This window comes from Petromyzon marinus, unplaced genomic scaffold (assembly GCF_048934315.1).
Source record: "Petromyzon marinus isolate PM22_M1 ecotype Great Lakes invasive population unplaced genomic scaffold, UKy_Petmar_22M1.pri1.0 PM_G_Scaffold_2, whole genome shotgun sequence".
In the NCBI taxonomy this organism is placed as follows: Eukaryota; Metazoa; Chordata; class Hyperoartia; order Petromyzontiformes; family Petromyzontidae; genus Petromyzon; species Petromyzon marinus.
The window spans coordinates 5,371,415-5,385,933 of NW_027422761.1; the positions used below are offsets into that span (position 1 = coordinate 5,371,415).

Here is a 14,519-nt window from a genome sequence, read left to right on the forward strand (position 1 = left end):
ACTAGTCCATCTCTTCCGCCCATGCCACTAAATCACTGATCCACCCACCCACTCACTGATTCTCTCACTGATCCACACACCCACTCACTCACCTACTCACTCACCTACCCACCCACTCACCCACTCAATCACTCAACCACCCACTCACTCACCTACCCACCCACTCAATCACTCAACCACCCACTCACTAACTCATCCACTCACTCACCCACTCACTTACCCACCCACCTACTCACCCACTCAGTCACCCACTCGTGTGTGTGCATGCATGCGTGTGTGTGTGCATGTGTGTGTGTGTGCGTCCCACATAGGCGCACCACTACGTGGGACAATACATCAAGCGGAGACAACTTTACGATGTAGAGAGGCCGTACCTGGTGAGGTGTGGCGGGGACCCCCTGGGGGAGGTGTTTGGTGTGGAGGGATTCTCACTCAGAGATCCCAGGTGAGGGAGATACAAAGAGGGTGGAGAGAGAGTGGGTGGGTGAGTGAGTGTGGGTGAGCGGATGAGTTATTTAGTGAGTGAGTGGGAGGGCGAGTGGGGGAGTGAATTATTGAGTGGATGGGTGAGCTGTTTAGTGAGTGGGCGAGTGATTGAGTGGGTGAATATTCTTTGGTTCTTTCACTAAAGTCACATAGATAGAAAAATTATAATAAAAAAGTGAAATAAAAATAAACAAGCACAAGAGAGAGAGGGGTGGAGAGAGAGAGAGGGGCGGGAGATAGAGCCTGCATCCAAACCCAGCCTGGATCTCCCTGTCTCTTTCTTCCAGACACTCGGTGGCAGCGCTGTTCGTGAAGTCATTCTCCATAGTGACGGCCGACAGCAGGCGAGGTGAAGTTCCCCTCACTCCCTCCTTCTCACTCCCTCCCCGGGTTCATAGCGCGACGTAGCACTAACTACTACTACACTACCGCTACCCATATACAGTCACACACTCACTCACACACTCACACATTCACTCACTCACTCTCTTCTTTTTCTTTCCCTTCAGCCGGTGTCAACGTCACCACCACCTCCACCACTTCCTCTCCATCTTGCGCTCCAACCGGTGGCGATGCTGTTGGTGTGGGTGGTGGTGGTGGTGGTGTGGGTGGTGGTGTGGGTGGTTGTGGTGGTGGTAGTGGTGTGGGTGGTGGTGGCGGTGGTGTGGGTGGTGGTTGTGATGGTGGTGGTGTGAGTGGTGGTGGTGGTGGTGTTGGTGTGGTTGGTGGTGTTGGTGGTGGTGTTGGTGTGGGTGGTGGTGGCAGTGGTGGTGGCGGTGGTGTGGGTGGTGGTGTTGGTGTGGGTGATGGTGGTGGTGTGGGTGGTGGTGTTGGTGTGGGTGGTGGTGTTGGTGTTGTTGGTGTGGTTGGTGGTGTGGGTGGTGCTGGTGGTGTGGGTGGTGCTGGTGGTGTGGGTGGTGCTGGTGGTGTTGTCGTGGGTGAGTGCGTGGTGTGCCGGAGTGAGCCGCGTAGCTGCACGTTAGTTCACGGCGACAGCGGTCACCTTGCCACGTGCCGCCGCTGCGCCTTGGAGCTGCAGCGGCGTGGCATGGCCTGCCCACTCTGCCGCAGGGAGATCCACTCTGTGGTGCACACGTTCCTGTCCTGACACGACACACACACAGACACACACAGACACACACACAGACACAACAACAACCGCCATTCGCCACTAAGTGGCGGTGACGTCACCACGACGCTTGTGCCAGGCTATGTGTACCCTGAGGCAACGTGAAGTGCAGAACGCCCGCTGGCAGGTCACGGGGCAGACCCAGGTGCCACGGGTCGACTGACTGAGATGACTGGCTGATGCACCACCTGTGCCCCCTACTGTGCCAACCTGCTGTGCTTTAGCCACCCGGCGCTCCGCTCGTTGTTCTGAGCATCGCTCCTCCGCCCTCCATTGTTGTTGGAGTGCGACTACCTCCAACTGCCCAGTAGCATCCTTCACGAGCCTATTCCACAGAGGCCGATCTTGACACCGCTGGTACCAGTCATCGGCAAGTCCACTCAGCTCCACGTCCTCCTGTACCACATCACTCCATCTCTTCTCTAACCCGTGCCGCACCCGCTTAGCCCCCTCAATCCGGCCGAACAAAAGCTGTTTCGGCATGCGGTGGCAGGGTATGCGGGCTACATGACCCAGCCATCGCAGCCTTGCCCGCTGGAGGAGCTCACCGATGGGACCTTGCCCAGATCTTTCAAGGATTTGTGAGCTCCTCACACAATCCAGTCTGGTTAAACCCAGGATGGATCGTAGGCAGGCCAGCCTAAATGTTTCTAACCGGCGAAGATGTTCCATTAGGGGGGTCCACGTTTCGCAAGCGTAGAGAAGGGAGGGAATGACCGTGGCCGAGAGGACCTGAAGCTTAGTGCGGAGCGACAGACCAGGTAGCTTCCACACAGCGTTACGCAACCGATGAAAAGATATTGCCGCTCGACTGATTCGGAGTGAGACCTCTGCTGTTAAACTGGAGCCAATCATAAGCACACTGCCCAGGTATGGGAAACTCTCCACTCTCTCCACAACTGCCCCATCACCGATTGGGAGTTGTGGGGGTGGAGTGTCCGATGGTACAAAATACACAGACACACAGACACACACACAGACATGCACAACAATAACAACAACTGCCATTCGCCACTAAGTGGCGAATCGCGTCACCACGACGCTTGTGCCAGGACATGTGCACCTTGAGGCCACGTGAAGTGTCGAACGACCGCTGGCAGGAGGTCACGGGGCAGACCCAGGTGCCACGGGTCGACTGACTGAGATGAGATACACACACAGAAACACACAGAGAGACAGATACACAGACACACAGACACACACAGACACAGATACACAGAGAGACAGAGAGAGACAGATAGATACACAGAGAGCGTTTGTTAATTTATGTCTCCTTAAGGACAATTTAATGTTCATGTTTTTACCTCAGAATGTAAAAAAAATGTTCCTCGTAATCTTCAAAATATTTTTTTGTCTACCTCAGAATGTTTATAACAAAATTAACCTCAGAATGTTATTTTTTTACCTCAATGTAAAAAAGATTTGCTTTTACCTCAGAATATAAAAAAAATGTTTACCTCAATGTAGAAATTCTATTTTTTTACCTCACTCGCACTCTTGAATGCGTTTATTGCCGTTTAATATATTAAACTTTTGCACATTTTACCTCATCGTTTCCTGTCATCACTTTACGAGTTCACCGTGTGTGTGTGTGGGGAGCGGTGGTGTGGCAAAGCAAACCCCTCCAGTGAAGGCCCCCCGTGTGGCCCTCTAACAGACTGTAGGGGCAAGTGTCTCTTAGCAGCTCGCAGCAGCTGCGACCACCGTCACGACAAAATTATCTTACATCCACGTCCACCCTCTGTGTATGTTCACACGCACGTGGGAGATGCGCTAACCCATCCCTAGCGATCTGAGCGGTGCGTCTTAAGAGTGCGAGGATTATTCTCCTGGCCGCTCTAACGCCGTTTCCACGTGACGAGCGACCGGACGGAGCTGCTTTCACTTGGTGCAGGGCAGGCCGCTCGCGTGGACCAAGATTGGCACAGCAGCTCAGTGGGGGGCCCCTTACACCCTGGTGGCAATACACTTAGTTTAGTTTTACTTAGGGTCTCTGTTAGTGTGGGTCTCTGTTAGTGTGGGTCTCTGTGAGTCTCTGTGAGTGTGGGTCTCTGTGAGTGTGAGTCTCTGTGGGTCTCTGTTAGTGTGGGTCTCTGTTAGTGTGGGTCTCTGTGAGTCTCTGTGAGTGTGGGTCTGTGTGAGTGTGAGTCTCTGTGGGTCTCTGTTAGTGTGGGTCTCTGTTAGTGTGGGTCTCTGTGGGTCTCTATGAGTATGGGTCTATGTGGGTCTGTGTGGGTCTCTGTTAGTGTGGGTCTCTGTGGGTCTCTGTGAGTCTCTAAGAGTATGGGTCTTTGTGGGTCTCTGTGAGTGTGGGTCTCTGTGGGTCTATGTTAGTGTGGGTCTCTGTTAGTGTGGGTCTCTGTGAGTCTCTTAGTGTGGGTCTCTGTTAGTGTGGGTCTCTGTTAGTGTGTGTCTGTGTGGGTCTCTGTTAGTGTGGGTCTGTGTGGGTCTCTGTGGGTATCTGTGAGTATGGGTCTCTGTGGGTGTGGGTCTCTGTGAGTGTGGGTCTCTGTGGGTCTGTGTGGGTCTCTGTTAGTGTGGGTCTCTGTGAGTCTCTGTGAGTGTGGGTCTCTGTGAGTGTGGGTCTCTGTGAGTGTGGGTCTCTGTGGGTCTCTGTGAGTGTGGGTCTCTGTTAGTGTGGGTCTCTGTTAGTGTGGGTCTCTGTTAGTGTGGGTCTCTGTTAGTGTGGATCTCTGTGGGTCTCTGTGAGTGTGGGTCTCTGTGAGTGTGGGTCTGTGTGGGTCTTTGTGAGTGTGGGTCTGTGTGGGTCTCTGTGGGTCTCTGTGAGTATGGGTCTCTGTGGGTGTGGGTCTCTGTGAGTGTGGGTCTCTGTGGGTTTGTGTGGGTCTCTGTGGGTTTGTATGGGTCTCTGTGAGTGTGGGTCTCTGTGAGTGTGGGTCTCTGTTAGTGTGGGTCTGTGTGGGTTTTTTTTATGAGTATGGGTCTCTGTGGGTGTGGGTTTCTGTGAGTGGGGGTCTCTGTGAGTGTGGGTCTCTTGTGAGTGTGGATCTGTGTGGGTCTCTATGAGTATGGGTCTCTGTGAGTCTGTGTGGGTCTCTTTGAGTGTGGGTCTATGTGGGTCTCTGTGAGTCTGGGTCTGTGTGGGTCTCTGTGAGTGTGGGTCTCTATGGGTGTGGGTCTCTGTGAGTCTATGTGGATCTCTATGAGTATGGGTCTATGTGGGTCTGTGTGGGTCTCTGTTAGTGTGGGTCTCTGTGGGTCTGTATGGGTCTCTGTGAGTGTGGGTCTATGTGGGTCTCTGTGAGTATGGGTCTCTGTGGGTCTGTGTGAGTGTGGGTCTCTGTGAGTGTGGGTCTCTTGTGAGTGTGGGTCTGTGTGGGTCTCTATGAGTATGGGTCTCTGTGAGTCTGTGTGGGTCTCTGTATGGGTCTCTGTGGGTCTGTGTGGGTCTCTGTGGGTGTGGGTCTTTTGAGTATGGGTCTCTGTGGGTCTATGTGGGTCTCTATGAGTATGGGTATATGTGGGTCTGTGTGGGTCTCTGTGAGTATAGGTCTCTGTGGGTCTATGTGGGTCTCTGTGAGTATGGGTCTCTGTGAGTCTGTGTGGGTCTCTGTGAGTGTGGGTCTATGTGGGTCTCTATGAGTATGGGTCTATGTGGGTCTGTGTGGGTCTCTGTTAGTGTGGGTCTCTGTGGGTCTGTGTGGGTCTCTGTGAGTGTGGGTCTATGTGGGTCTGTGTGGGTCTCTGTGAGTGTGGGTCTCTGTGAGTGTGGGTCTGTGTGGGTCTCTGTTAGTGTGGGTCTCTGTGGGTCTGTGTGGGTCTCTGTGAGTGTGGGTCTATGTGGGTCTGTGTGGGTCTCTGTTAGTGTGGGTCTCTGTGGGTCTGTGTGGGTCTCTGTGAGTGTGGGTTTATGTGGGTCTGTGTGGGTCTCTGTGAGTGTGGGTCTGTGTGGGTCTGTGTGGGTCTCTGTGAGTGTGGGTCTCTGTGGGTGTGGGTCTCTTGAGTATGGGTTTCTGTGGGTCTATGTGGGTCTCTATGAGTATGGGTATATGTGGGTCTGTGTGGGTCTCTGTGAGTATAGGTCTCTGTGGGTCTATGTGGGTCTCTGTGAGTATGGGTCTCTGTGAGTCTGTGTGGGTCTCTGTGAGTGTGGGTCTATGTGGGTCTCTATGAGTATGGGTCTATGTGGGTCTGTGTGGGTCTCTGTTAGTGTGGGTCTCTGTGGGTCTGTGTGGGTCTCTGTGAGTGTGGGTCTATGTGGGTCTGTGTGGGTCTCTGTGAGTGTGGGTCTCTGTGAGTGTGGGTCTGTGTGGGTCTCTGTTAGTGTGGGTCTCTGTGGGTCTGTGTGGGTCTCTGTGAGTGTGGGTCTATGTGGGTCTGTGTGAGTCTCTGTTAGTGTGGGTCTCTGTGGGTCTGTGTGGGTCTCTGTGAGTGTGGGTCTATGTGGGTCTGTGTGGGTCTCTGTGAGTGTGGGTCTGTGTGGGTCTGTGTGGGTCTCTGTGAGTGTGGGTCTCTGTGGGTCTGTGTGGGTCTCTGTGAGTATGGGTCTCTGTGGGTCTATGTGGGTCTCTATGAATATGGGTATATGTGGGTCTGTGTGGGTCTCTGTGAGGTCTCTGTGGGTCTATGTGGGTCTCTATGAGTATGGGTCTATGTGGGTCTGTGTGGGTCTCTGTTAGTGTGAGTCTCTGTGGGTCTGTGTTGGTTTCTGTGAGTGTGGGTCTATGTGGGTCTGTGTGGGTCTCTGTGAGTGTGGGTCTATGTGGGTCTGTGTGGGTCTCTGTTAGTGTGGGTCTCTGTGGGTCTGTGTGGGTCTCTGTGAGTGTGGGTCTATGTGGGTCTGTGTGGGTCTCTGTGAGTGTGGGTCTGTGTGGGTCTGTGTGGGTCTCTGTGAGTGTGGGTCTATGTGGGTCTGTGTGGGTCTCTGTTAGTGTGGGTCTCTGTGAGTGTGGGTCTCTGTGGGTCTGTGTGGGTCTCTGTGAGTATGGGTCTCTGTGAGTATGGGTCTGTTTGGGTCTCTGAGTGTGGGTCTCTGTGAGTGTGGGTCTGTGTGGGTCTCTGTGAGTATGGGTCTGTGTGGGTCTCTGTGAGTGTGGGTCTCTGTGGGTCTGTGTGGGTCTCTGTGAGTGTGGGTCTCTGTGAGTGTGGGTCTGTGTGGGTCTCTGTGAGCGTGGGTCTGTGTGGGTCTCTGTGAGTGTGGGTCTCTGTGGGTCTGTGTGGGTCTCTGTGAGTGTGGGTCTCTGTGGGTGTGGGTCTCTTGAGTATGGGTCTCTGTGGGCCTATGTGGGTCTGTGTGGGTCTCTGTGAATGTGGGTCTGTGTGGATCTCTGTGGGTCTCTGTGGCTGTCTGTGTGGGTCTCTGTGTGTCTTTCCCTCCCCCCCCCTTTATCCCCTGGCCGTCGCCTCCCCCTCGGGTGCGGCCACGCCCACACCTCATCCAATCAGGAGTCCCTGGCTCACGGATGACGCGTCACCTCCGGCTTCCGGCGCTCAGCAGCACTTCCGAGGCGTGGAGAGTCCTGGGAGTCGGCGGCTGCGTCACGTGACGACTCCCACGTGGCTGCGTGCTGCCCGCTCCGTCCGTAGTTACCGTGAAAGACTTGAGACTTGCTGTATTTAGACTATATCGTGACATATTGAGGCGTTAAAACAATCACGGTTTGTTACTTGAACGATTTCCCTTCCCGCCGTGTAATAATGGACAGTGTTTGGTAAGACTTTGTTTTGTTTTTCATCATAACGGGACACATTTTTTACATTATTCCACATGCATAGCGGGGGGTAGGGTGTGAGCTTGAGACGTTTGGAAGCCGGTAAGCATGAGCACTTTTAAGATTTCGTCAATAATGTTATCGGTGTTGCTCAAGCAAATACATTATGAAGTTTGCACACGTGTCAATAATTGATTTTTTTTTACGCGTGGAAAAATGTGTTACTTATTTTTGCAAAAAATTGCAAATGTAGTTTCTTTTCCAAGTGTTGTGAAAATTCTGCCTTTAATCTTAATGCTCTGTTGAGCACGAAGTGTCCGTGGCATAACCTGTGGTAATCTCCATATATACAAAATGCAAAGTTGTGAATGTGTGTGTTCTCTGTACTTCTCCACATGCAACAAACTGGAAATTTGCCATGTGGGTACTTTCCAGACTGTACACCATGCAAACATTATACAAATACACTTTTATTTGTGGGGGGAGCTCAATGCATTTATTTTTTGCACGGCAAGTGAGCTGTGACGTCAAATCTGTCACGTGACCCTCGCACGTGGAAGCGTCACGCATTGTAGTGTCGCGGTTAGCGTTGTCTGTGTGTGTGTCTGTGTATCTGTGTGTGTGTGTCTGTGTGTGTCTGTGTGTGTCTGTGTGTGTCTGTGTGTGTGTGTGGAAGCGTAACTCATTGTAGTGTAGCGGTTAGCGCTACGCCGCGCTACGAATCCGGCGACCCGAGTTCGATTCCCGCTCACGGCCACCACTTGTGAACACTTGTGTGTACCCAGCACGTGCCTGTCCGAGTAATAAACTCCACTCGTGATCACTTGTGTGTACCCAGCACGTGCCTGTCCAAGTAATAAACTCCACTCGTGAACACTTGTGTGCACCCAGCACGTGCCTGCTCAAGTAATAAACTCCACTCGTGAACACTTCTGTGTACCCAGCACGTGCCTGCCCAAGTAATAAACTCCACTTGTGTGTACCCAGCACGTGCCTGTCCAAGTAATAAACTCCACTTGTGAACACTTGTGTGTACCCAGCACGTGCTTGTCCGAGTAATAGACACCACTCGTGAACACTTGTGTGTTCCCAGCACGTGCCTGTCCAAGTAATAAACTCCACTCGTGAACACTTGTGTGCACCCAGCACGTGCCTGTCCGAGTAATAAACTCCACTTGTGAACACTTGTGTGTACCCAGCACGTGCCTGTCCGAGTAATAATCTCCTGAGCACGAGGCGCGAGCGACGGACCAAGACATGGACAGAAGCGAGTGGTGGCAAGGCGAGTTGGCAGATGACATCTACCGCGTCCTTCGAGAGAAGGTATCCGCCTCTCTCATCAATAGGCCTCCTACACGCAGACGCAAATCCTACGAACTGATTTACACGGCACGTACGTTCGAGTGCTCGACTCGCAGCGAGGAGGTTGCAAGTTCAATCCTGGCCAGCGGGTCGACCCGGCCCCCTATCTCTCCGGGGACTATAACACGAGCGATACGGTACCTTGTGGAAGAATAAAAGTGGCTGTGCTTTGGAGGTACGGATCTCCACACCTCGTGGTTTTTTTTCATCGTAGGCTGAGGACTACCGAATGAGTTCTTCGCCATTTTTCACTCGCTTGAACAGAGAGACAATTTTGGCCGTGGCTTTTGTCATTCTTGGTTTGCGTGACGGCGAAAGTTAAATGCTGTGGCCCACCGTAACCGGGCGCGTCGCCTCCTTAGACCCCCAGAATAATCTATTATCGTTTCAAAACACCTCTTGACCTCTTGAACCAACTCCACAGCGTCCCAACTGCCCTCCCAACCCCCGCGTCCTCGTTTTTTTTTCCCCCTCGCAGGAGCTGTCGCTGCCTCGGTTTTGCGCACGCTCGCCCCAGCTGCACCTCCGTCGCCACTTCGTCGACCTCCTGGCAACGCTGAGCGAGTGCCTGCAGCTGGGTGTGGCCACGCACCACCTGGCCATCGCAATGTTAGACGTGTTCATGGACCGCCACGACATCACCGTCCGCTGCCTCTACACCTGCTCAATCTGCTACCTCATTATAGCAGGTCGGTCAATCGGTCACGTGCCCACCCACCCACCCACCCGATCACTCGCTCATCTCTCGATCCCCCGATCACCCGCCCGATCACTCGATCACTCGCTCATCTCTCGCTCGTACGCTTCGTCGCTTGTTCACCGTCGGCATGCGTGTCCCTGACACCCTGCGCAGCCAAGTTCGAGGAGATGGATGAGCAGGTGCCGCGACTGGACTGGGTGAACCGGCTGGAGGTGATGACCAAGCAAGGGTTGAGTCTGTCCAAGGAGGAATTGCAACAGACGGAGGTAGCTGCATGCCCCTATTAATTCGGCATGCAATGTTTCACCCCAGAACCGTTCCGTGCATTGTCATGATTCAAGGTCGCGATTTGATTCAAGGAACCAATTGTTTTGTCTTGTTACTTTACAATCTTACTCTGTGGGTCTGTCGGTAAAGTCACATAGATGGAAAAATAATGCAAAAAATCACGACGTTTCGATGGCAACACAAGCAGTCGTCTTCAGGTGATTGATTGTGTTGCGATCGAAACATCAAAGACCCAAAGAGTATGAACACATCATCTCTGTTTCATGCCAACTAATTATTCTGTAGACAATTTGAATGTACAGCCCGAATTTGAATATAGAAGCGTGTCTTCTTACTAGATAACAGGAAGGCAAAAGCTGCGGAATAACATTACCACAGCAGACCTGACAAATGAACGTGGAGTGGTGCTCATTTATTTGCACGACGCTGGAACAAGTGCAGGAAATTCTCCCTTCCTATGGTGGGGCTCAGTCTCTCGATAAAACAATCACCCCGTGACGATTTGCTTGCGTTGCGATGGAAACGTCGTGATATTTTTTATTAATTTTTCAAATCTACGTGGCTTTACCGAAAGACTCAAAAGAATATGATGGTCTTCTTTGGTTCTTTCGGTAAAGTCACGTAGAATGAGAATAAAATAATAAATTGATAAAATAAAATAACACAATAATGAGAATATTATTGTGTTATTTTATCAATTTATTATTTTATTCTCATTCTACGTGACTTTACCGAAAGAACCAAAGAAGATTAATCCTTGCAAGTCACGAAAGCTTCAAATCGAAATTTAATATGATGGTCATTGCAATTACCCGTGCAGACGAAGGGGCCGAGTTGACTCCTTGACCAGACATTTGAACTGTTTTGCGAGCCATGCACCAAACCCGACTAGTTAAATAAACCCTCCAGGCAACACACAGCAGCGTGGCGGACTGAATGCTTCACGGAGTGGTGGCAGCTGTGCCGTGCCAGCCCACTCTCCCGTCTGCCTCCCCCCTGCACAGTTCCTGCTGCTGCGTACACTCGACTGGAACCTGTGCACGCCCACAGCGGCGCACTTCGTGGACTACTTCCTGTGGCTGTCGCGGCGTGAGGACGCCCCGGCTGGAGGCTCGTCCTACCGGCACGCGTACACGACCAAGTACACGGCCCACTTCCTTCAGCTCGCTCTGCAAGGTGCTCGCAGAGCTGTAGAGGAGCGTTTCGTAGGCACCGGCCTTGCAGCGCTAAGGTGACCGGCGACAGAAGGGGCAGTGCCTGAAACGTCACCGAATATATATTTTTTTTGTCCAACGTCGGAATGTTGATATTCTTAGCTCTTTCGGTAAAGTCACGTTGAAGGGAAACAATAAAATAATAAAATGATATAAAACTATAAAAATTATCACGACGTTTCGACCATAACACAAACGGTCATCATCAGGTGTGTCGGTTTGCATTAATTAATTTATTTTTAAACAGTGTTTTTATTTATTAAAAAACGTCAGCGCCACGCGCAGCGATTTGGCAGTTTATTTAGAAGGACTAGTCCATCTATGTTCTGAAAAGAGGAGGGGGGAGACGAAAAATTAATGTATCTTGTCTGAAAGCCACCGTAAGCGTGAACAGGTCTTAATTGATTGTTCACGCTTACTGTGACTTTCAGACAGCATACATTAATTTTTCGTCTCGCCTCTCCTCTTTTCAGAACATAGATGGACTAGTCCTTCTAAATAAACTGCCAAATCGCTGCGCGTGGCGCTGACGTTTTATAAATAAATAAAACAAACACGTTAATAAAATAAATAAATTGATGCGAACCGTCACTTCTTTCAAATGTTTCTTGCCGTTGGTTTTCACACCTGATGATGACCGTTTGTGTTATGGTCGAAACGTCGTGAGAATTTTTATAGTTTTATATGTTTTATTATTTTATTGTTTCCCTTCAACGTGACTTTACCGAAAGAGCTAAGAATATGAATTACTGCAGTCATGAAAGCTTTAAATAAAAATTTTAGTCGGAATGTTGTTCAAATGTTCAGGGTGCCGTTGGCCCAACGTTCCTCGTTCACTGGGTGCTTGTGCGTTTAAGCGTCTGTGTGTGTGCCTGCCTGTCATTCCTGTGTGCAGGGTAGAGGTGGCGTAGCGGTTAGCGCTACGCTGCAGCTACGACCCTGGACACCCTGGTCCAACGCCTGCTCACGGCTATCACCGGTGACGATCATCTGAACCGGTCCTGGGCCTCCCCTAGGTCGACTCGGCCTCAAATGAGTAACTCAATGTGGTGTGTAAACATCGCCAGCACTGTGGAGACAAAGGCGGCCGGGCGTGGTGCTGGCCACCCACCCCCTCGTGTGCCACAGTGCCGACCTTCATAGGTGCTGCTACTCGCTAGCAGCACTTGCCCCAACAGTCTGTTAAGGCTAAACGGAGGGTTTTTGTCTTTGTTTGTGTGTATGCAGACCACGTATTCCTGAGTTTCCGTCCATCCGTGGTGGCGGCTGCAAGCATAGCATTGGCCCGTATAGAAGTGAAGCTGCCCTCTGCGTGGACTCTGTACATGCAACACTTCACTGGCCTTGCCTGGGAGGTGATCCTGCCGTGCGTGGAGCAGCTGATTTGGTGATTTGCACGACAAAACAACACAAAGCTCTCCTAAGTGACCGTTTAAGAGACCTATTAAGGCTGAGTTGTGGCTCACGAGGTAGCAACGTGCTCTTTTCTCTCCACAATTTATGTTTACAAACCAATACCGGTTACCCGTTAAAGCCGAATTTACCCAAGGGAAATTGAATACAGGTTATGCGTCGCTGCCCAAACCATCACTGCTGCCCAAACCATCACTGCTTTAAGATTAACTGTTAGTCAAAGTGAAAGTTGTCTCCCAGATCAAATGAGGGATGTCGGTGGGACCGAGGTAGTCGTGTCGATTCAACATTCACACGGTGGAGGCCAGTATCTCCAGAGGACAAATACTGTTGTCAAGTTGGCATGACGAGAGGCTACTAAAAACAACGAGTATGCCATTTTCTTTGGTTCTTTCGGTAAAGTCACCACCACCACGTAGAGTGAGAATAAAATAATAAAATAAAATAATAAAATTCTCACGACGTTTCGGCCACAACGCAAGCGGCCGTCTTCAGGTGAATGGTACAGACCTGTTTGCGTTGTGGCTGAAACGTCGTGATAATTTTATTGTGTTATTTTATTATTTTATTCTCATTCTACGTGGTGGTGACTTTACCGAAAGAACCAAAGAAGATTAATCCTTGCAGTCACGAAAGCTTCAAATCGAAAAGAGTATGCCATTGTGCAACAGATGGCAAATATTTTAAACAATATCCATGACGACTAAATGAAGCTGATATGTGGATTCCTGTGCGTGCGAATTTCACGTCCTAGTCCATCACGGATGCCCTGAGACTCGGTGAGGCGCTCCAGCATTACCCATGGTGCCTTGTGACTCATTCGTAGATGGGCCCTTATGGTTGAGGTTTCTCATCACCTTGCTGAATTAAATAAGCAGATGAACGCTAAACGATTAGACATTCTCACAGTGCTGTTGCTGGCTTCTTAGTATTTTGGGCCTGTGCTTAGCGACCGTTATTTAAACATAACAACATTAAGTTGCACGCTCTTAATTTTTAGAGATTGGGGAGTACGGTTTTCAGATTTTGCCCCAGGGTTGTTTCCACTTATGCTATATTGAGAACAAACTACTACAAACGACAGTACTATGCGGCGGTGTTAATTACTGCAGTACATCCCATGTGTTTTTATTGATGTTAAATAATTATATTGCTGTCAAGAGCACGGTGTGATATTGGGTTCAAGGATCACAAGATGGCTTGAACCTGTCAAGATGGGCTTGAACCTAACATGATTAGACACACAGGCATGGACCTGTGTGTGTCAAGATGGGCTTGAACCTAACATGATTAGACCCACAGGCATGGACCTGTGTGTGTCAAGATGGGCTTGAACCTAACATGATTAGACCCACAGGCATGGACCTGTGCGTGTCAAGATGGGCTTGAACCTAACATGATGAGACACACAGGCATGGACCTGTGTGTCTGTTCTAACTCTACGTCCTCCCCCTGTGTTCGAACTCTTCAGTAAATACAACTTCAACAGGAAGCAGGTCATGGAGCTTCAGGAAAATCCTGCTGTCCACTCTGAGCAGCCCTTCCACTCAGCCTCAGCCATACCACGTGTGCCTCTTCACCAGTCAACTCAACAGCAGTAGCAGCAACAGCCACAGCCACTACAGCAGCAGCAGCAACAGCAGCAACAGCAGCAGCAACAGCAGCAGCAACAACAGCAACAGCAGCAACAGCAGCAGCAACAGCAGCAACAACAGCAGCAGCAGCAACAGCAGCAGCAGCAACAGCAGCAACAGCAGCAGCAGCAACAGCAGCAGCCACAGCAGCAGCCACAGCAGCAACAACAGCAACAAATGATGCAGCAGCAGCAACAGCAGCAGCAGCAGAAACCACAGCAACAGCAACAGCACCCACAACAACAACAGCAGCAGGAGCAACAGCAGCAGGAGGAGCAGCAGCAGCCACAGCAGCAGCCACAGCAACAGCCACAGTAGCAGCAGCAGCAGCCACAGCAACAACAGCAGCAGCAACAGCAGCAGCCACAGCAGCAGCAGCCACAGCAGCAGCCACAGCAACAGCCACAGTAGCAGCAGCAGCAGCCAGAGCAACAACAACAGCAGCAGCAACAGCAGCAGCCACAGCAGCAGCAGCCACAGCAGCAGCAGCAACAACAGCAGCAGGAGGAGCAGCAAAGAGACCCTTGGCAACATTTGGGATGACCACGATTTGGCCGCGCAAGCCGCGTGTCAGCAGGAACCTGGCCATCGAGCCGCACAACAGATAGATCGGCAGGCTGT

General features: G+C 51.1%; 1 protein-coding gene and 1 pseudogene across 2 annotated transcripts; both read left to right on the plus strand.

Moving 5' to 3' along the window:
- The window catches only part of LOC142912369 (uncharacterized), a 25,243-nt pseudogene extending 16,727 nt beyond the window's left edge, over positions 1-8,516 (plus strand).
- On the plus strand, positions 8,510-13,963 carry LOC142912335 (cyclin-J-like). 2 transcript variants are annotated; one of them, XM_076060500.1, is made up of 6 exons: positions 8,510-8,610; positions 9,128-9,338; positions 9,503-9,615; positions 10,642-10,813; positions 12,079-12,238; positions 13,736-13,963. In XM_076060500.1, exons 1-6 carry the CDS (start codon positions 8,545-8,547, stop codon positions 13,863-13,865), a joined length of 852 nt encoding a protein of 283 aa, XP_075916615.1. In that variant the 5' UTR covers positions 8,510-8,544; the 3' UTR covers positions 13,866-13,963. The 2 variants fall into 2 exon arrangements, with proteins under 2 accessions (XP_075916615.1, XP_075916616.1); XM_076060501.1 differs by having other exon boundaries at positions 10,642-10,868; positions 13,736-13,820.
- The last annotated feature ends 556 nt before the right edge of the window (positions 13,964-14,519 follow it).